Source organism: Myotis daubentonii, chromosome 8, assembly GCF_963259705.1.
Source record: "Myotis daubentonii chromosome 8, mMyoDau2.1, whole genome shotgun sequence".
Lineage (NCBI taxonomy): Eukaryota > Metazoa > Chordata > Mammalia > Chiroptera > Vespertilionidae > Myotis > Myotis daubentonii.
In genome coordinates this window covers 72,200,787-72,222,132 of record NC_081847.1, presented here as the reverse complement: position 1 = coordinate 72,222,132, position 21,346 = coordinate 72,200,787, and the positions used below count along the sequence as shown (strand labels likewise).

The 21,346-nt window shown below is 47.2% G+C and overlaps 1 protein-coding gene across 8 annotated transcripts in view; it reads right to left on the bottom strand.

The window, feature by feature from the left end:
* Positions 1-21,346, bottom strand: part of PTPRT (protein tyrosine phosphatase receptor type T) — a 960,656-nt gene that overhangs the window by 593,810 nt on the left and 345,500 nt on the right. For all 8 annotated transcript variants that reach the window (XM_059707048.1, XM_059707051.1, XM_059707049.1 and 5 more), the window contains exon 3: positions 7,334-7,605. In XM_059707048.1, coding sequence (XP_059563031.1) covers positions 7,334-7,605 — 272 coding nt within the window. The remainder of the gene's footprint in view (positions 1-7,333; positions 7,606-21,346) is intronic.

Here is a 21,346-nt window from a genome sequence, read left to right as displayed (position 1 = left end):
TGGTCATTTAAAAGAATGCATGGCCTGGCCTGCATGGCCCAGTGGTTGAATGTGGACCTATGAACCAGGAAGTCACCCTTCAATTCCCTGTCAGGGCACATGGCTGGGTTGTGGGCAAAATTCCCAGTGTTGGGGGTGCAGGAGGCGGCCGATCAATGATTTCCTCTCATCACTGATGTTTCTATCTCTTCCTCTCCCTTTCTCTTGGAAATCAATAAAAATATATTTTTTAAAAAGAATGTAGGAGTCAATAGACTTAAAAGAAGAAAATGATGGAAACAAACAAATAGTAGTTACAGTTTAAATAAAACTCATTTATACCTATTTAACCCACATTTTACATTCTGACAAATTAAACAGAAAAAAATGCATCTATCAAGTATGTACATAATATAAACAATGATGCATTTACTAAACAAATGTTAATGAATTTAGAGAATAAAATTTCTGTTCACACATTCATGGGTTATTTACACAAAGATCATATAACAAACTAAAGCAGTGGTTCTCAACCTGTGGGTCGCGACCCCTTTGGGGGTCAAATGACCCTTTCACAGGGGTCGCCTAAGACCATCGGAAAACACATATATAATTACATATTGTTTTTGTGATTAATCACTATGTTTTAATTATGTTCAGTTTATAACAATGAAAATACATCCTGCATATCAGATATTTACATTACGATTCATAACAGTAGCAAAATGACAGTTATGAAGTAGCAACGAAAATAATTTTATGGTTGGGGGTCACCACAACATGAGGAACTGTATTAAAGGATCGCGGCATTAGGAAGGTTGAGAACCACTGGACTAAAGTAGAAGTTCAATCAGCGCATCAAAAAAGAAACCATATAGGTTTGGCTCTGTACATTTTCTAACTAAATTCATTAAAGCTAGAAATTAATGACAAATGCTTCAAAATCAATCTCTTAAAATTGAAATATGCATTAATTAAATATACAATACCTTCTTAGTAACTATGATGTCAAAATATGTTTTGTATATTAACGAAGTCTGAAACAAAATTGAAAGTCAAATGGTAAGCTGGAAAAAATTTGTAATTATATATGCCAGCAAAAAGGTGAATGACCTGTTTTGTGTAAAGAATTCTTAAGACTCAACAAAATAAGTAAACTCTCAAAAAAAAAATGGCAAGTAACATTAGTAGGCAATTCACAAAAGATGAAATTGGAATGGTAATAATCTATGAGTGCAATTTTTTAATGACACGGGAAATTATGGTAGATGATTATTTTCTGATTTATACTTTTCTAGATTTTCCAAAATTTCTGCAGTAAAAATGAGCTACTTTATATTTATACTAAAAACGAAATGTTTTATGGTACATTTGCATATCTCCCTTCATGTTATATTATCATGATGCCATGTACCACCATACAATTAGCACCTATCACACCCTATTGCCATTGCTTGCTCACAAATCATTTCATTTCCTAAACTCTAAACCCATTGACAATAGGAAAAACGTCTTCATTCATCTGTGCATTCATTTATTCAGTCAACATTTAAAGAGACCCTTCTCTGTAATAAACATTGAGACACATGCTGCATGATAAAAATGAACAAGAATATTGAGGTCCTAGCTCTGATGAATTTCACATTTTAGTGAATAAAAATGGAGAGTAAGCAAATCAATATGAAAAGTCAAACTAATTGTGTGATTGGCATTATGAAGGAAAGAAACAGAATATTGTGCTTAAGAGTAACTAAGAAGAGGGTGTATATTCCTTAGAGTGCTTAGGAGAGAACCTTGAGGAGGTGGTAATCACTATGACACCAGAAGGATGATAGTGGCCAGACAAGGAAGGGTGGTGGTGGCAAGTGCAAAGGCCATAAGGAAGCAAGGAGCTCAGAGATGATCTGGGAACGCAAGAGGGAAGCTGGGAAACAGAGCAAGCTAGAGAGGCACGAAGCCAGGCTGGAGTGTAGGGAAGTCAGGTGACTTGGGGTCTTATAAGACATAGTCAGGCGCTCGAATTTTCTTCTAATTCGCTGAAATATTTACAGCAAGGAAGAGACACATTCTAATTTATATTCTAAAAAGATCATTCAGACCAATCTGTGGAAAAGGACTGACTGGCAGGGGGGCAAATGAGAATGAATAAAGCAAACAGACCTATCCCTTGGCTACTGTAGTCATCCAATCAAAAGATGAGGATAGCTTTGGGCCCTGGCAGGTAGGTCAGCTGGTTAGAGCTTTATCCTGATGCCAAGGTTTCTGGTTTGATCCCTGGTCAGGGCACATATGGGAATCAACCAATGGATGCATAAATAAGTGGAACAACAAATCTCTCTCTCTCTCTCTCTCTCTCTCTCTCTCTCTCTCTCTCACACATACACACACACACACACACACACACACACACACACACACACCTTTCCTCCATCTCTCTAAAATCAATAAATAAAAAGAAAAAAAGTGAGGATATTGTTTATAACTGTGATGGCTATACAGAATAAAGGTTGGTGGTTTAAGAGAGATTTCGAACGTAGAGACGAAAAGAACTGCTGTTAGATTAACAGGAGAAGAGTGAAGGAAAGAGAAGGCTCAGCGAGGACTCTTCAATTTAGAGCTTGAGCTTCTGGGCTGAGTCTGGTGTCATTTACTGACATAGGGAAAGTGACATGATGAACGCGTGTGCATAGGCACACAGGTCGGCTATGTCAGGGTTTCCTGGTGGCTATGTTAAGTTGCGATGACAATTAAGCATCATAATGGATATGTTGAGTAGGAAGCTGACATTATGTTTCTGAAACTCATGGGTAATTTAGGAACCAGAGTTACAAATGTGGTAGCTTTGGCATCTAAGTGTCATTTAAAGTTATAGAACTAGATAAGGTCACCTTGAAAGGCAGATTAGATAGTTGAGAGATGAGAGTTAGGGCCCAAGGCTAAGTGCTAAAAGCCCAATAGAGAAGGTATTTTTTAGGATGGTAGAGACTGGAACATGATGTTAGGTAGAGAAGAATGAATCAGGGGAGTAGCATAGAATATGAGTGAGGGACAGATGAAACAAGATTCTAAAGGGGGCAGGAGTCAGTCCATTGGTGTCAGGATACCAGTGGAATAATGGGTATTGACCAGAGGGGCACCTCATCAACGAAAACAGAATGATAATAAAATAATGCAAACGGAGAAATATGCCCACAATAATAAAGGTCACAATACTGACCACTTATTATGTGACCTTGAACTAGCCTCTCAACAGCCCCAATTACCAAAACTCAGAAAGGAAGCCACGGGTGGCTAGAGTTGAGGTCCTGGTCTCCTGGTTCACAGTACATGGCCAAGGCCATTCTTGAACTTTGGTGAACCACCCTCACTTAACCAAAAGCCCTGATTAAGCAGAATCCTGGCTTTTATTCCAGTTAATTAGTTTAACTTAATTCTTCTAATGCTTTGTTTCTCATATCCTCACCCAGTACCTATCCTATATCACAATAGTTAATAAATACTCCATGAATGAACACAAGGCTTGGCATGGGAGGATGTGTGACAGTGAAATACACATTTGTCCACTGTTCTTTTTTCTTCCTTCGCAGAAATAAGAGTTCTATAATGAGACAGAGTATCTTTCATTCATCAGAACTCCTCCTGGGAATGTTTCTGTAAAGCATTAGGGAAGGGAAGATTCTGGTTTCTCAAATAGGAGAGAGTAATTTCTGTAAGAAACACGGGAAAGCATGTTCTGGTTTTCCATTAAATGAGTTGATAATTCTCAAGGGCTTACAGTAGACATGGTAAGATATCTGTAAGTGTCACGAATAGTATTGCTCTTGCTCGGGAGAGAGGGATGGGAAATTAAAGGAAAGACAGGAATGGTGCTAGATCTAGGGACAGGGAGAAAGTAAAGGCCTGTCCATGTGACTACCTCCTGTTACCCCCACCCCAAATTTCCACTGAAGTTCTTACACTCGTCAGACACTGTGATGTGAGTCATGACTGGTAAAAACTGGTGGAGGGATTGCTCAGGGTGAAATCAAGGAGGCCTGTGCAGACATGGAGGAGGGTTTGGTGCTTAGCTGAGAGGGTGGGTGGATGAGAGAGGAGACAGGGTGGAGTTCTGGGGGGGAGTGGCCCCCTCCCTGGAATGCATCCTCCTGAACTGTGCATGAAGTTACTAAACCTGCAGAGTGTAGAGTGCCTACAGGGACGGCTCAGGAGGCCTGAGGGACTGCTGAGAAAGGGCTCCGAGTCCAGTTGAATCCAAATCAGATGACTCCTAAATTTCAGGGGTCCACAGAGCAATTACTCTGCGGGATAAAAGGTAATTTCATCTAGGCAGGTGATGGAGAAGAGAGGGAGCCAGTGGCTGCAAAATTAATAATGAGTTCTTTTATTTTTTAAAAAATCTTGGGATGGATAAGTTCAGAATCATTAAAAACATGAAACAGAATTAATATCCCCTGGAAAGGGGCAGCGATCTGAAGCAGGGCTTGCTAAGCCCTCGCTGGCCTGAGAGACGCCAGGTGGGAGTGGAGGTGAATGGCAGAGGGACATTCCCACCCCAGTCCCTGCTCAAGGCCTCCTGCCAGAATGCCCACTAATAAGAAAGATAAAATTTCCCTGTTTATTACGGAGCTAAAAGTCCATTGTAGGACTGTGAAATATGGCTTTAATAAATGAATACATAAGCCATCCATATGTGAAAACCAGCACTACTGAAAACTAAAACTATTTAGTATCACACCCTCATACATGCAGGACCAGAACTTGGGGGTCTGGTGAATTTAATATCCATTTTGCAAAAGTCTTCGAATCTCCTGATAGGTCCCCTCTCTTCTCCCACAGACGTATGTGTGAGTGGGTGAGTGGGTGCCCCTGAGCCTGCGTGAGTCTGGGAGCATGCAGGTGTGTGAGCCTCTGTGTGTGCTCCACTCTGGGTGCATGGCCACGAGACCATCCACTACTGCCTCTGTGTGTGTGTGTGTGTGTATGTGTGTGTGTGTGTGTGTGAGAGAGAGAGAGAGAGAGAGAGAGAGAGAGAGAGAGGGAGAGAGAGAGAGAGACATGTTTGTTCTAAACTGCTGCTCTCAGCGCATTAGTGGCTTTTTCGCCACGAAGCTCAGAGCAAAGGAAATGTAATGTAACAGCACTATAGTGGCCAACAAGTTGGAAATCAGAAAATAAAATTCTCCCAGATGAAGCTGCTTATCACAGGGCCGGTTCAGAGGTTACCCAGGACAGCTCAACCACAGGGTATTTCTTTTAAAAAGTTCTCCTTCCTTCTTCCTCTTTTTCTGTTCTCCCCTGTTTTCCTCCTCCTTCCTTCCTTCTGACAATTGCTGACAAGACATTCTGTATGTGCTGCCTTATTTAATCCACAGAAGAACCCCTCCTTGGACCCATTACTGTCTTGTCTTACAAATGAAGCAACTGTGATTCAAAATGATGATGAGATGCATTCACCATCATAGAGCCAGTGAGTGGAAGATTCTCAGAGTGGAAAGGCTATTTGCCCTAAACGAGGAAACTGAACTTGGAGCCACAGGACCTGAACCTAAGTTTGCCAATAATATCCCCTATTCTGGAACACAGGATATGCTGCTACCCAACACAGGAGTTACTGGACAGGTGAGTGAGGGGCAATATGCTTACCACAGAGGTGGGACATAGGGATGCCCAAGAAACTTCTTGTTTCCCCTCCATACCCCATCAGAGACGGTGACCAATAGTGTGACTGTCCCTCTCCTGGGTCACTTACCCTGCTCATTATACTTGCACCTCTGGCCCCATCCTGTCCCCATTGGCCGGGGCTTTCTGACTGGGACCTGAAGGTATCCATGGAGGTATCCGTGGGCTTATAGAGACACTTGGCATTTACACACTGAGGCATCTGGGCTCCGGCCCCAGCTTTGCCAGTGATTTGCTGTGTGCTCTTGGACTTTGTGGTCTATCTCTGGACCTCAGCTCTATCACCTACATCAGGGTTCATCAAACCTTGGCCTGGAGGTCAAGTCTGGCCCATCACTTGTTTTTTGTCCATAAAATTGTACTGAAACACAGCTACATCCATTTGTTTCCATATTGTCTAGGCTGTTTCCATGACGCATCTGAAAGGACTGCACCTTGGATGTTGAACTGAAGGACGTCTCAGAAGCTCCCAGCCACTAACCTTGCCACCCTCAGGTCCACCTTCTGCTCCAGACTCTAGAGAAATTTATCCAAAACGCAGATCTAACTATGTCACTTTCTTACTTAAACACTTCCAACAGTGGGCATGGGGACTAACTGAAAATAGGCACAAGGGATCTTATTGGGATGGTGGAAATGTTCTAAAACTGGCTTGTGGTGGTAACTGCACAACTCAGTGGCTTTACTAAACATCATTGAATTGCACAGTTAAAATAAGTGGATTCTATAATATGTGAATTGTACCTCAAGAGTGTTGTTTACAAAAAGATTTTTCCACAGTCCCAGGTCAGGATGACCTGGAGCTCCGTGGGCTGGGGCTGGCATGCATGCTGTGTCTCAGTCCCCAGTGGGATGAGCAGGGAAAGTGAGAGAGGTGTTTAGAAACTGTGACAGTAATGTGGCATGGCTGTGACATTTTTCCTGCCATTTGTAAAACTATGTGTCCACACTGAGTTGGGGAGGGGACTGGTCTTTCACCAGAGAGTGTGAGAAGCACTGCTCTAGAGCAGTGAATACAGGTAATGTCCTTGGCCTGGCATTCGGGGCCCACATGACCTCCTTGCCCCTGCAGGCTCCATGCCCTGTATGTCTCCTTTGCAACCTCCCCTTAGTCCACTTAGATGTCCAAACTCTGCCAAAATCTCTCACCCATTTCCTGAGCCCATGGCCTGCCCTATCCCTAACAACTCAAATGCCTTTCTCTTCCTTCTTCAATAATCACTTATTCACCCTCCCAGACTCGGCCTCAATGTCATCTCCTCTTGGAAGCCATCCTAACACCCCCCCCACACACACACACACCCTCTTCTCCAGGGGTGGTCTCTGACTAGTTATCTCCTCTCTCTGAACCTCAACCTCTTCATCTGTAAAACAGGGAAAATCATAGCATTCTCCTCATTGGATAACACTGTCTCCCTCATCAATTCTTGTACAATAGGCTTCGATGTCTATGTTCCTGCAGCATTGTGGCAACGCAAATGCATCTGGCTGTGTTGTCATCATTTATCCACTGGTCTCCTCCTCCAGGGCCTACTAGAAGGAGAAGCTCAGTAAACATGAGTGGAGCCAGTGAGCAAATGAAGTCCTTTCTCCACTGCACAACTCCAGGCAGGCAAGAGGTGAGCGGGTTTATGGTTAACTTAAAAAAGAAGCTGAGCCATGGAAAAGCCCCTACCTGGTAGAAATGTGGCCAGAAGGTGCTGATGGCCAGCTCTGCCTTCACCCAGCCCTCGGTGACGACGCCGGACACGTTCCAGACGGGGTTCCCCTGGGGCCCGCCGTTCACCTTCACATAGACGTTCAAGGCGCCCGGGCTGGACCTGTCGCGGCTGGAGAAGTAGTAATGGAAATCGATGCAGTGCGTGTCATTCTCCTTCAAGGTGGGCAGGAGGAGGTGGGCCTTCTGGCCGGAGGCCCTCCCGGAGCTGTTCACCATCATGAAGGAGCCTGGAGACCCGCAAAGGGGGCAGGAAGGAGACAGGGAGAGAGAAAGAAAAAGCCTCCTGAAAATCGGTCACACCCCTCAACACAGCGGCCAGAAATGGGGTCACTCCAGCAGGGACTGGTTGAGCCTGAGGAAACCACATCTCCTCTCTCAACCTCAGCGCCCTCTTCTGTAATTGGGAATAACAACCCTACTCAACAAGGTGGTTTTAAAAATGAAGAGCTAGTAACATGTACAACACATTTCTACAAAGTGGACGCTCTGAACACTTACGGAAGAGACATTACATCCAGCAGCTCCTGTAGGAAGCATGGCATAAAACCCCAGGAATTTAGTTAACGGCAACCTCCACGGGTAAAATGGGGTGACATATAACCTCACGTAAGCGTTGGCTGTCTCAGTGGAAACAACCTTGGCAATACGGAAGGTGTCATTGTTCCAACACAGCCCACCTGAGCCTTGCGTTCAGGACAGGGCATAGCAGAGGAGGGCGTATAAAGCACACGCTGATTTCACTCAGCAAGGAAGATCGGGAGGAAACATGGAGAACTGCTGGGAGATGCTCGGCCTGGGAAGGAGGGCAAGGAATACTAAGCAGGTAAGGAGTCCCAGTGGGATGCTAGGGGTCTTATTTATACATCATTCAATTTAATCTCCAGAATGGCCCTGGGGGCGGGGGATTCTCCTGTTATTTAAAGACTGAGTGGCCTGCCCTGGGCCACGCAGACAGGGAGCGATGAGACCCAGATTCGCCCCAGCCTCAAAGTGTATGCTCTCATTACTACTGGCAGCAAACAGGACTAGTCTTTTCAGGACTTAAAAGGCTATTTCCTAGGAAGGAAGGGAGCCTCTTTGGAGTTGCTCTGACAGGTTAAAGGGCTGTTTCCAGTTCTTCGCCCCTCCCTGGATCTGCATCCTTAGCCTCTTGCTTCTCAGAAGAGGCGGAGGGTGTGTCCCCATCCTGTGACTTTGGACTGCACTTGCTTTGGTCCAGCGATGCTAACAGAACAATCCAAGGGGAGGCTTGCCCTCTTGCACAAATGCCACCTTTCATGGGAAGAATGCCCCCCAGGTGGCTGCTGCCTCTCAGGTTGGGATGGACAACAGAGTCACGTGGAGGAGTACTGAGCAGAGGCGGCAGCGAAGAACCAAGCCATGCCACCCCCGCAGCAAGAAGCACAGCCACGCGGCCACAAGCCCAACCTAGATCAGCAGAACCACACTCGATGCTCATTGTTCTTAACCCTGGGTTCCCTCTCGGTACTTTAGGCAGCATTATTGTGGCAACAGCTCCTTGATGCAGGTGCCTGAGAGGGCAGACTTCTGAAAGGAACCACCAGGAGGCACACTTCAGTGCAAAAGGACCTTCTAAGGCAGCGGTTCTCAACCTGTGGGTCGCAACCCCTTTGGGGGTCGAACGACCCTTTCACAGGGGTCGCCTAAGACCATCGGAAAACACATACATAATTACATATTGTTTTTGTGATTAATCATTATGCTTTAATTATGTTCAACTTGTAACAATGAAATTGGGGGTCACCACAACATGAGGAACTGTATTAAAGGGTCTCGGCATCAGGAAGGTTGAGAACCACTGCTCTATGGAGTAGTGGGCCCTGCAGCGGAATTCTAGCCAGAGGAGCCAGGCCTCTACCCTCCCTGACCCCCACTGCTCCATCCTCTCTTATCGTGTCTCTCAAAAGATGGTCCTTGGAGCAGCAGCCCAGCACCCCTGGGAGCTTGTAAGAAAAGCAGGACCTTGGGCCCCATCCCAGGCCTACAGAATCCAAGTCTGCATTTGTCAATATCCTCAGCTGGTTTGTAGGAGGCACATGAAAGTGTGAGCATCACCGCTCCATTGTCTTTCCCACCTACCAGCTGCAAGCACAGGAGCCCAGGAGCCTAAGTGACAGCAGAGCTGCAACCAAAGGAGCCTGGTCCCTGAATGGCCATGGCCATGAGAAAGCCCACCCACCTACTGAGAACACTCATTTCAGGCCTTTAGTAAACAGGGAATCAACTATGACTGGGTTATTAAGCCATTCAAATTCTGTCATTTATTTTTGCAGCTAGCATTCTCATTATTGGCACCCCCCGTGGAGCCCCTACTTTGTACAAGTTCCTTTATTTAGGAAGATGAGATGAGTAATGACAGCTACCAAGCAAAGCTATAAGACACCCCAAATAGGAACATCATTACAAGCAGCATCCTGGGTAAAAAGCAGAAAGAGAGGAGAGAATGGAAAGACTGGGCTCCGAGGATGAATCCTGGAGAAGAAAAGGCATACCTTGGACCTTCATTAAGAGAATCTGTGTCTTAGGTGGGCCAGCGTTGGGTTGGGTCAGGGACGCTTACCATGTTTCCCACCAGCACCCTGGCCCATGATGTCAATTTGTGTAACTTAATGTGCATGCTCTGGCCCTCAGACTAGACAGAAAGGTATGTGTTTTGGTGCGAGGCTCAGAGAAATAGGCTGCTCTCAGGCCACCCTCCATGTTAACCAGATGTTTGATCTGAAGTAGAAACTTGCCCTGTGGTTTGGCCACTCAATACCTGAACTCCCTTCCTGTGGTTGGGGCGCCTCACCAACATTTGAAGCATGGCCCACGTTCCTCTATCTAAAAGAAAAAGCCCGATGCCCACTTTCCCAGTCTCCTCGGTCACTAAGACTTGGGCACACAATCTGGGCGCCACCAAGAGGTGCACCCAATCCCAGTGTCTGAACGGAAGCTAGGAACTAAGTGGACCAGGGCTCAGTGAACCACAGGCCGTGTCGAGAGGGCAGCAGCCATGAGGAAAGTGCCTCCAGCTGCGGAGGCAGCAATCCCAGTGACCGAGCAGGAAATCCAGTCTTGACACAGAGGCGGGGTGATGAACTCAGCCTGGTGGGTCAGCATCTTCCAGGACTGAGCTAAGCTGAGCTGGGATTTGAACAACAAAAACCTCACCAGCTCAGGAGCACATTATGAACCCTGACAGTGGAATCTTACCAGCCCCTACCTGTACCTGCAGGAACTCCAGCTCCTAGCAATACTCCCTATATACCCCCCCAAATCCCCAAGGCACCTTAATGATGGCAACCCCCTGTCCCCGCTGCACATCCAGGCACAGATCCCTCATCTGCCTCTGCCATCAGTTGTGGTGTCTCAATGACTGGACAGGTCCTCATTAGTGTCTCTTTGCTCTGGGACACACTCGGAGGACACACAGCAGCACTGCTTTAGCCCCGAAATCATCAGGGTTCAAGGGACAGCTCTTTCTGCAGACTCCCGTGCCTTCTTTTCCTCCTCCATCCAGATGCACACTCACCTAGCACCAGTTCAGCTCTCACTTCCACTTGGCATCATCCTTTGGGATGGATTTTCTCTCTGTCCATGGCCCTACAGTCAGTCCCTACAACAGGCCCCTCCAGTCTGCAGGATACATGACCCTAACTGCACAGGGATCACATTTTTCTCTCCTAAGGCCCCTCCCCCAGGAATATCCTCAGCCACACCAGGTTAGTATACATCCGCAAATATAAATAGAAACTAGGGGGTATATCGCTAAACTCCGCACATCAGACCGTGTAAGCCTGTCCTCTTCAGCAGTGGGGATCCCTCCCATGGAAGTGTGCCTGGTGATGATTTGGGAGAGCATTTCAAATAGAGGGAACAACACGTGCAAAGGCACAGGGGCAGGAAGTCACAGCATCCAGCAACGTAAGCACGGAGTCCTAGGGGAGGGGGGCATCCAGCCAACTCTACAGAGGTGTGGCCACGTCCCCGCAAAAGAAGGGAGCCGGACCTGAGAGCTGAGCACAGACCTGCCTCTTTACAGCCTGTTCCGGAGTGAAGCCCTCAGGCATCAGCGGCTCAGTGGGGCCCGCTTTCATCAACAGGTTGGTTTAATTACTATCATCCCGAGGCTGCCAGTTTCCTGGAGATCAAAAATGAGCCAGTCATTATGCCGGGATCAGTCAGAAACAAGAAAGAGGAAGACTGTAAATACATTCATTCTCTCTCTCTCCTCTCTCTCTCTCTCTCTCTCTCTCTCTCTCTCTCTCTCTCTCTCTCTCTCTCTCAAAAATCCACTGACGTGATAAGGGACATAAAACAGCATTAGTTTCCTCATAGTTATTATACATAGCACCGAAAACTGTGAAATTAAACCAGGAAGTGCTCTCCGGCTGGCCATAAATTTTGCATTTTTCCCCCTTCGTGCATAATAACGCCTTGATAAGCGCCCCATTATTGATGTGTCTGCAGCATAGATCCCCCTTTCGGAGGCAAAATGCTTCTCCGTAGCAGATGGCGGCTATTGTGTTTACACATGAGCACCTCACGATTGCATTTCCTCACGTTGGCAGTAAAAAGAAAGCCCAAATTGAGTTTTTAATGGCTTTGCACATTGTTCATTAAGATTACATGAGTGTGCGCGGCGACTGGCAGCTGAGCGCCTGGAGCTCTGAGAGCTCAGAGCCGTCCCTGCAGACAGGTGGTCCCGCCAGCTTCCCGCGCCAGCACCTACGGGAAGGGAGCAGAGGGCTGCGGGGACCAGGCGCTGCCTGAAGCCAAAGCAGCTGTGGCGCCATGGAACGAGCCCTCAATTTCCAGTCAGGAAAACTGGGTTTCCGCCCCTCCCTGTCACTTCTTCATTGTATGATCTGGGCAAGTCAGTAAAAGTTTCTGCGCCTCCGTGTTCTCATCTACAGAAGGGGATCATGACAGCTACACATCAAAGTTTTTTTGTTTGTCTGTTTCCAGTCAATAGTAAATGAAACATTGGTCTTAACTCAATAAATGTTAATTTCACAATAAACAGCCAGTAGCAGATGATAGGGGGGCCCAATGCAATTTACCACATGTTTAATGTTACTAGTGTTTACGGAAAACTTGGTACATGCCAGGCACTGAACTGAGCATCTCTTAGCATCCCAATCAGGTGGTACCATGCTGTCCCTGCTTTAGAGTTACGAACACTGAGGAACAGAGGGGAAGCCTTTTTGCCTAAGCAGCCCTCCTCCACTCCGTGGAGAGCAGAACAGTGGCTTAAAGATGTCCATGTCGTCATCTGTGGAACCTGTGCATGTCACCTACATGGCAAAGGGGGATTAAGGTTTCAGGTGGAATTAAGGTTGGTAATCAGGTGACTGGAGATGGGGAAGTTATTCTGATCAAGAGAGGCAAGGGAGACAGAATCAGAGAGGGATTTGAGGATGCTAAGACCCTGACTTTGGAGATGAACATGGGAGCCACAAACCAAGAAATACAAGTGGCCTCGAGAAACCAGAACAGGCAGGCAAACAGAGTCTCCCATAGAAAGGTACACAACGCCTCCAACTGCTTGATGTTAGCCCGGTGTGACTATGTAGAACTTCTGACCTCCAGAATGATAAGACGAAGAAACGGGTGCTGTTGTTATGCTCTAGCAGCAAAGGAAACGAACTCACACTCCAGACTTTGCTCAGGGCTGGTGTTCCTGAAATCCACACTGCCCAGCCCAGTGGTCGTCCTTCACCACTGACTTTCACCCGTGCCCACAGAACACTTATTTCTGCATCGCTTACCCCACACATACCTCTACTACAACTATTCTGGACAAGGCCTAATTTAAAAGCCCAGAATGATAACATGTAGCTATCTGGTCACAATAAAGGAACAAGGGACACAAAAATCTCAAAAGACTCCACCATAAATTAAGAAAATAGGTGGAAGAGAAGCGCAGAGTTCTGCCAGTAGTATCATGAAAATGAGCAGTCATTCAGCTAACCACACACATAACAATTTACCAGTCGCCAGAGTAACAAGCATATCAGCATTATCCATATTATCAGTCAAAGCAATCTAATTGTCACGTGTCAAAAAAAGCAAAAAAAGCAAAGACATTGGTTTCTTTTTTAATACACTGGACAATAGGGAGGAAGGGAGGGAGAGAGAGAGGGAAGGAGGGAAAGCGGGGAAAGGGAAGGAGGGGTGAATTACAGGTTAATGGATACATAATATCTATTTACAACAAGGAAAACACCCTGCAGTTTCAAAGGAGCTGAACACTGAACACCACACCGTGTCAGAGTCAGTCTGCCTGAACAAGCAGCAGCTATTGCCGTAATCACTCATTCAGACCTCAAGTTGGGGTTTGAGCATTTCATATGCAAGTCTGTGAAGGCAGTTCTCCAGGAAACAGCTCTCTGATCATCCATGTGGGTGTGGGTAATGTGGTTTAAAATCAAAATAAACTCAGGTGACTGGTTGTGAAGGCCCCACTGGAAGAGGCTCTATATGTGGGCCTTTCCCCAAAAGACCAGGTACCTGCAGCACCTGCACTCTTCCCCGCCCCTGAGGAGAAGGCGGAAAGAGAAGGGAAGAGGGAGCAAAAGGAGAGAAGAAAGGGAGGAGAATAAGAAGACGTAAGGAAAGGAGAAAGGAGAAGAGTAAACACAAAGGAAGATGAGGACGGAGAAAGGGAGAGGTGGTAGGAGGAGAGGTGGGGAGAAGGGAAAAGGGAGGCGGTGAGGCCGGAGAAATAAAATACAAGTGAGGAAGGAACACTGGGCGGGAGGAAGGAGCAGAGAGGAGAAAGGTGATGGACACAAAGCAGAATAAAATCGAAACCATGTACCACCCCTTAACTACTTCTCATCCCCTTCACTCCCCAGACAAATAAAACATTTTCACATTCTCCTCTGGACCTTACAATAACCTTGTGATGAAAACATACCCAGGTAAAATGTTGTGGGGCCCAGCGGGCCTGGGGTTCTCTCAATTTATAACTTCATAACTCACCTCCCCCAACATCTCCATGTAATATCTCTCCATCCCAGGAGGAAAAATAAACGTTACTGAAGGAGAAATAATGGAACCCAACACACGACAGAACGAGAACTTGGCTCCATAAATGGTGACATATAAGGCCTTGTTTGCGTTGCTTTTTGACATGGGAACTACCCCAACAATGTTGGCAAGGTCAAGGTAGAATTGAAGGGCAGGTCACGCCACTCTCCCTCCAGATTCTGACCTCTTCTGTGCACCTGGTGTTAGTCATATGGTGTCTCTGAGGGCAAGGAAGTCTCTCTCCTTTCTCACCTGTAAAATTGCTGAGCAGAGAGAGTTTTTGAGGTTCCCTCCAGGTAGGCAAGTCTAAGGTTCCAAGACTTCACAGTCACATGACTGTGACCAGTCGGTGGTGAGTTAGATGCCAGGACTGGCTTGAATTTTCTACCTAGATGCCTTCTAGAGATGGGGAGAGGGAGGAGCGACCTTTTTCTTTGGGGCTTGCTCCTGGAGATACACCATAATTTTTGTGTTCCCACAGAACTGATTTTCTGCTCTAGTCACACCTGCTCATTGATAAGAGCAACAGCTGCAAACACATACCATCACATTTGACTAATACTCATTCATTTAATTCTAATAGTAACCTAGGAGGTAGTCACTATTACCATCCTTCTCTTACAAACGGAGGTACAGAGAGGTTAGGTAACTTTCCCAAGGCCACACAGCTTATCGCACAGCCAAAATTCTCACCCAGGAAATTCTAACCATCATTTAGGTCTTAGGCTCCACATCACACGTGGGCGTGTTGTATCTGGTGGCGAGGACTGACCCCACATTCCCTGGGGCCAGCTGGCTTTGCCCTGGGGAACTGGTACAGGGAGGAAAAGGGACAATAAGTGGGAGGAAAGAACCAAAATGAAATCGGTTGTCAAGCTGCTGCCATATTAAGAGCAAAGAGAACAATAGGCTTGTCAGGAACACTTGCAGACCCCAAATTGTTCTTGACATTCATTGGGCTGAGCTCTTTGCTTCTGCAACTCTAAATCGCTAAATCGAAATGACATGGAACTAAAATATATATATTTATATATATTTTTAAATCTCCAAACTCTTCCCACATCTGCTGGCATGGTAATATTTTGATTAGTTACATTTATGCTCCAATTACACTCGCAGAATGTTCAACTGTGTCTTATATATAGCATGTTTGCCGTGCTCCGTGGAAAATACTGGATTATTACCACGTATATTTGCAATGGGAAAAGACACAATTGGAAATGGTATGGGGGCGAGGGGGGCACATGGAGGAGAGCCAAACAAAGAGATGAGGAAGCCTGTTAAAACAGTGCTGTCTTGCCTTCACATAACTAAATTGGGTCACTGCTATTCTTTCCCAAGCTCTAAAATGCCAGGGCTTGGAGAGACAGAAAGCATTTAAATCTACCTTCCCCTCAACTGACACCTTTATCTCCCCCGAAACAACGGGGCCTGACCACGTACCCAGTGTGACTACGTACCCACTGACCGGCAAGGTCAACAGTGGAGCTTGCTCCTGGAGAAACACCATCATTTTTGCTGCCCTTTTATTCTGGAGTGTCCATCTATTTCCCAAAGAGGTCCTTAACCCTGTCTATAGTACTTAAATAAATATATCTATAATAATCTATAATAATCAAAGGGTAATATGCTAATTAGACCAGACATCTTCTGGATGTCATTCTGGTCATCCTTCCTGACGAAGCCAGGGCCAGAGGGAAGCCAGCCCAGGTCCTGGGTGCCTGTGGGCTGCCCAAGGGAAGCCAGCTGGGTCCTGGGTGCCTGTAGGTGGCCCAAGGGAAGCTAGCCCGGGTCCCGGGTGCCTGCTGGCGGCTGGAGGAGGGAAGCCCAGGTCTGGGTGCAGGAGGGAAGCCAGTGCCGGAAGCTGGGGTAAGGAAGACCTACTCTTGCACGAATTTTCATGCATCGGGCCTCTAGTCTATTAATAAAGGTGAAGTGCTCCTCTGAGCTTTGCAAAATGCCTGCCCTGGCGATGCTGGGAGGGCCTTCTTACCATGAGGGCTGGCAAGATGCCATGGCATCATTTCACTCTTCACCAGCAGACTCCCACTGTGGGTGTTTGGGGCGAGAGTATAACACTACCTAATGCCAATATCAGATGGGCCCCTTTGTGCCATCTGAGCTGCCTGTACCCCAATCCACAGCCCCTCCCTTTAAATCCTCAGCCACCGGGACTTACTTTCTCCATTTGTTCTCCCGGCCACTGCATCCCTAAGTCAGCCGGCACCTCCATGCCTCAGTTTCCCCATGTAGCCCCATGCATGAAGGGCAAGCCCTCCAGTGGTTTGTTAAAAAAAAAATCCGCTAGAACCAAGCATTCTATAAATTGGATGAAATTGGTTCTGACCTCAAGTATTCCTTGCGCATCCAGTATGTATCCAACACCAGAGAAACAGCAATCAGCAGGGCAGAGTTTGTGCCCTTGTGGAGAGTACAGACAAGTAAAAGGCCGTTACAGGATGTGGGACGTTCTATGATAGGCTGGGCACATGGAGGGGTATTAACACAGATTGGATGTGGAGGACGAGGGATAAAAAGAAAGGAAAATCAATGTGCTGGAGCAAATAACCTCCACACTGAGGCCTAGGGTTATTCAGGTGTCAGACAGGTCAAGAGGAAGCAGGAAGAATATTCCTGGCAGATAAAGTAGCCTGTTTCAAAGCCAAGAAGAAAGACAGCCTCTAACATGTGGAGGGACTGAAGCAAGTACCTTACAGGCCACTCCTCTAACCTCCCGCCCTCATTTGATAGGTGAGAAACTTGATGTACAGAGAGATACAGCAACTTGCCCTTGGCCACACAGCCAGAGGGTGACAGTGCCAGTATTCAAAGTGAGGTGTGTCTGACTCCAAAGTCAGTGCTATTTCTGCCTAAAACAGTGGTTCCCACACTGTAGCATGCACCAGAGTCACTCGGAAAGCTTGTTGAAAGATGGCTGGATCCCACACCCAGTATGTTGTGGGTGGGGCCTGAGAACGTGCAGTTTGAACAAGTTTCTAAGTGAAGCTGATGGGCCACACTCAGAACCACGGGGCTGGCCAGTCTCTAGTCACCAACCCTGAGACCACAGTCCATAATCTTGGGCGGATGGACAAGCAGTGCTGTCCCTTCTCTCCATCCAGGGCCAGCCAAGATGGTAACTAACCCATTTAAGGAGGCTCTCTCCCACTTTGGGCCATATCCTACACACCTCTCTCAAGGGCATGAAAGCTCTGGCCACTGGCCATCATACATGAAGGCTCTCAACAAGGTCTCTCCTCGTCAATCATTGCCAATTACCAGGAATATCATTAGACACTTACTGACTCCCCCAGATGCACTCGGGTCTGCATAGAAAATAGCACAATAATTATTCCTCCTCTTTACCATCCTCTAAGGAGCTACAAGAATTTGACAGCTGTTATCCAATTAAACCTGACAGCTTTTTTTTTTTTTAATATAAATGCATTTCTTGCGTCTACAATGGGAAAAGCTACTTCCTTTTTTGAGGTAAGAAGACAAAGAGAGGCCAAATAAGTTGGCCATCATCACTAGGGTCATTTCTTGCCTCCTTTCCCCTGCAGGGTCCGCGGAATAATGTGGGATAAGAACATAGACTCTGGAATCGGACTGCCATATGGAATCCCAGCTCTGCCAACTACCAGCTGTGTGGCCTTTAGCAAGTTACTTAACCTCTCTGAGCCACAGTTCCTTCATCTGTAAAATGAGTGTGATGACAGTAATTGTACCTGCCTCATAGGTTCATCGTGAGAACAAAATGTGTTCATATGTGTAGAATAATGCCCGACACATTGTAAGAACTATGGAATGTCAGCCGTCATGTTCAGCATCGCTGTCAGCGGCATCCCGGAGCCCTCTCGTGGATCTCCAATGAGTGAGATAGTTGGCCCTACAAACCAGCAGGATAAGGTAGGTCCCGGTGTCACCTTCCAGTTGTAATGACCCCAGGAGGCACCAGGAAGTCAGGGTTCCCCCCAGTTTACGCCCAGGAGCATCTCTCTTTGCCAGTGGTCCTCCAAATGCGGTTCCCAACCCAGCTGCATCAGCACCACCAGGGAACTGCATAGAAAACCCACTTCCACTGAATCAGAAACTCTGGGGTTAGCCCCGACCTGTGCTCCCACAGCCCGCCAGGTGGTGCCAATGCACTCGAGTTTGAGAACCCCTTTCCTTGCAAACAGGAACCCAGGACCTCAGCCTGATGTGTAGGCCATGATAACCCAGGGGACTCATGCCAGTTCCTATCTATTGGATGTTCCCCACATTTTTCAAGAAGGGACAGGTCACCTCAGGTCACGACATCGCAACACCGGTCCACAGCCTGCACTCTGGACCACTGCCCTTCACCACCTCACATGAAACTGCCTCCCACGCCCACTTCCAGGAAGGCCGCCAGCACCACCCCTGCGGGCCAGCCTGGGAGGGGCATTCACTGCCCCAGGAGGTGACCATGGCCGCCTCTGCATGTCAGAGGCAGGAAGAGGAGGGCATTTAGAAATGCTACTCACAGGAATGACAGAGGGTCTCCCAGTCCTGCTTGAGTCCTTGAAGCCACCAGGATGTCCCATCGCTGTCAACTGGGGCCTCTTGAAATCAAGTCCCTGAACCCCTTGACCTTCTCTGTGGCCTTCATCCCAATCAGCCACTCTTTCCTCTTATCCTTCACTTCTCCCGTTTCTAACCCTGTCCACTGCAGATCGGATTCCCTACGTCAATACCCAGCCCCCACCTCCCTTCCTCGTCCCACCTCTCCTATTAAAATCCACTTTGGACGTTGGACTCCTTGACCACAATGCAAACGTCCCTCTCCCCTTGTCGCCCTCCCTCCCGCTCCTCTCCACCCCCCTCCAGCCGTGGGTTCTATGCTCCACACCATTAAAGAGAATGGCCCTGCCAGCCCCACCCAGCTCCACAGCAGGCCTGGATGGGAAGACAGAGCAGAACAAGATGAAACAACGACGTGAAGGGAGCCATGGACTGAAAGCTGTCAGGTGGGCAAGGAGTTATGCACCATTGGCTAGGGCTGCCGAAACCAAGTACCACACACAGGGTGGCTCCAACAACAGAAATGTGCTGTCTCAGGGTCCTGAAGGCTAGAGTTAGGAATTGCAGCGTCAGCAGGGCTGGCTCCTCCTGGGGGCGGAGGGGCGTTCTGTGGCAGTCTCCTCCTCTGGCTCCTGGCAGTTTGCCGGCAATCTTTGGCTTTCCTTGGCTTGTATATGCATCACCCCGATCTCTGCTTTCAAATTCATGTGACGTTCTCCCTGCATGTGTGTCCCTCTCCAAATCCCCCTTTTTAGAAAGACATCAGCCACATTAGATTAGGGGCCCACCTCCTACCATGTGACTCATCTAATTCATCTGCCATGGCCCTACTTCCAAATGAGGTCACCTCCTAAGGAGCATCCTAGGGTTAGGAGAGTGACATATGAATCTGAGTGGCAGCTACAATTCAACCCATAACAAGCTTTCCAGAGCCCGGCTGCGCTCGCCACCCAAAGGGGTGTCTAAGGCAGTGGCTGAGGAGGGTTTCTGGTTTACAGACGACTAACCATCACATGTGCAGATGTGGTGAGCAGTCATTGGTTTTCATTGTCAAGTGAACCTAGGGAAAGCAGAGTGGAAGGGAGGGGAGGAAATCCGCCACCATAGAAAGACAACCACACGGACATCTTGAGGTGTTCCTGGCATGGGGAGGTGGGGGTGAGGGTGGGGGAGGGTAGTGCTCTCTACAAAGTTGTGGCATTTAATTGGGCTTTCGACTGCAGTTGGTAAACTTTTCTTGAAGAAGCAGCTTCATGAGGGATTGCAACTTATAGTGGATGCGTTTGCTTTGAAGCTACTATACCAGGTGCCACTGGGAAAGATGCGAGCACCCCTCCCCAGGGCTGCCGGTTCACTGATGGTGCCAGTTTGTTCCACAGCGAATGTATTCTGAGTGCCTGTTATGTGCCAGGCGCTGTTGGAGGCCCCGGGAAGGCAGCTGGGAACATGATACTTAATCACAGACAATTTGCTGAGATGGAAATTCTTCATGAGAGCTTTGGAAGAAGTTGATAGGGCTTCTGTAGGTGCCCCTCCCAACCCCTAGGGATGGTCACGAGTCTTTTATCCCATGATTTCCTCATTTTGATGTCTTGATTTTCAGCTAATCTTCTGATGTTCTGAAGTACCTTTTCAGTGATTATTTCCCCCAGGAAGACTCTATGAGTGGTAAATTTTTCTGAGCCCATGCATTTCTGATTCTGCATTATTTTTATAGTATAGATCATGAGACTGCAAGTAAATTTCTTGAGTCTCAACCCATTCCATTGGAACTGCCATAGTCCCTTGCTTCTCATTTTGCTAATAGGAAAAGGAGGGAAGTCTGGTCCCTTGTCGGTCAGATTCTCTTCTTGGAAACACACCTGGGAAGCAGGTAGGTAGGCACACTCACACCCTAACTCTGACTGTATCGAAGATGCTTTTATCCTGTGGGTTTGTACTTGAGAGCATAGCACAGCGATGATGATGCAGGCTCTGGAGTCACATCCTGCGACCCAGAACTGCCCAAAGTCACATCCCAGCTCTGCCACTTCCTATAGTGCATTGTTGGGCAAATTACTTAGATTCTCCATATCTGTTTCCCAATCTGCAAAATGGGGATAATAAGAATACCAGCCTCATAGGATCATTGTGATGAACTGAGTTAAAATACGTAATGGCTTGGAACAGAGGCTGACAAACTTTTCCCATCGAAGGTCATTTAATGGATACTTTAGGCTTTGTAGTTCATACAGTCTCGCTCAACTCAACTGTCAGAGCCTCACAGTAGCCATGGGCAATAGATAAATGAATGAATGAGGCTGGGTTCCAATAAAACTTTACAAAACAGGTGGCAGAGGCAGCCATGGGCTGTCATTTGCAGACCCCTGACTTAGACAACCAGCA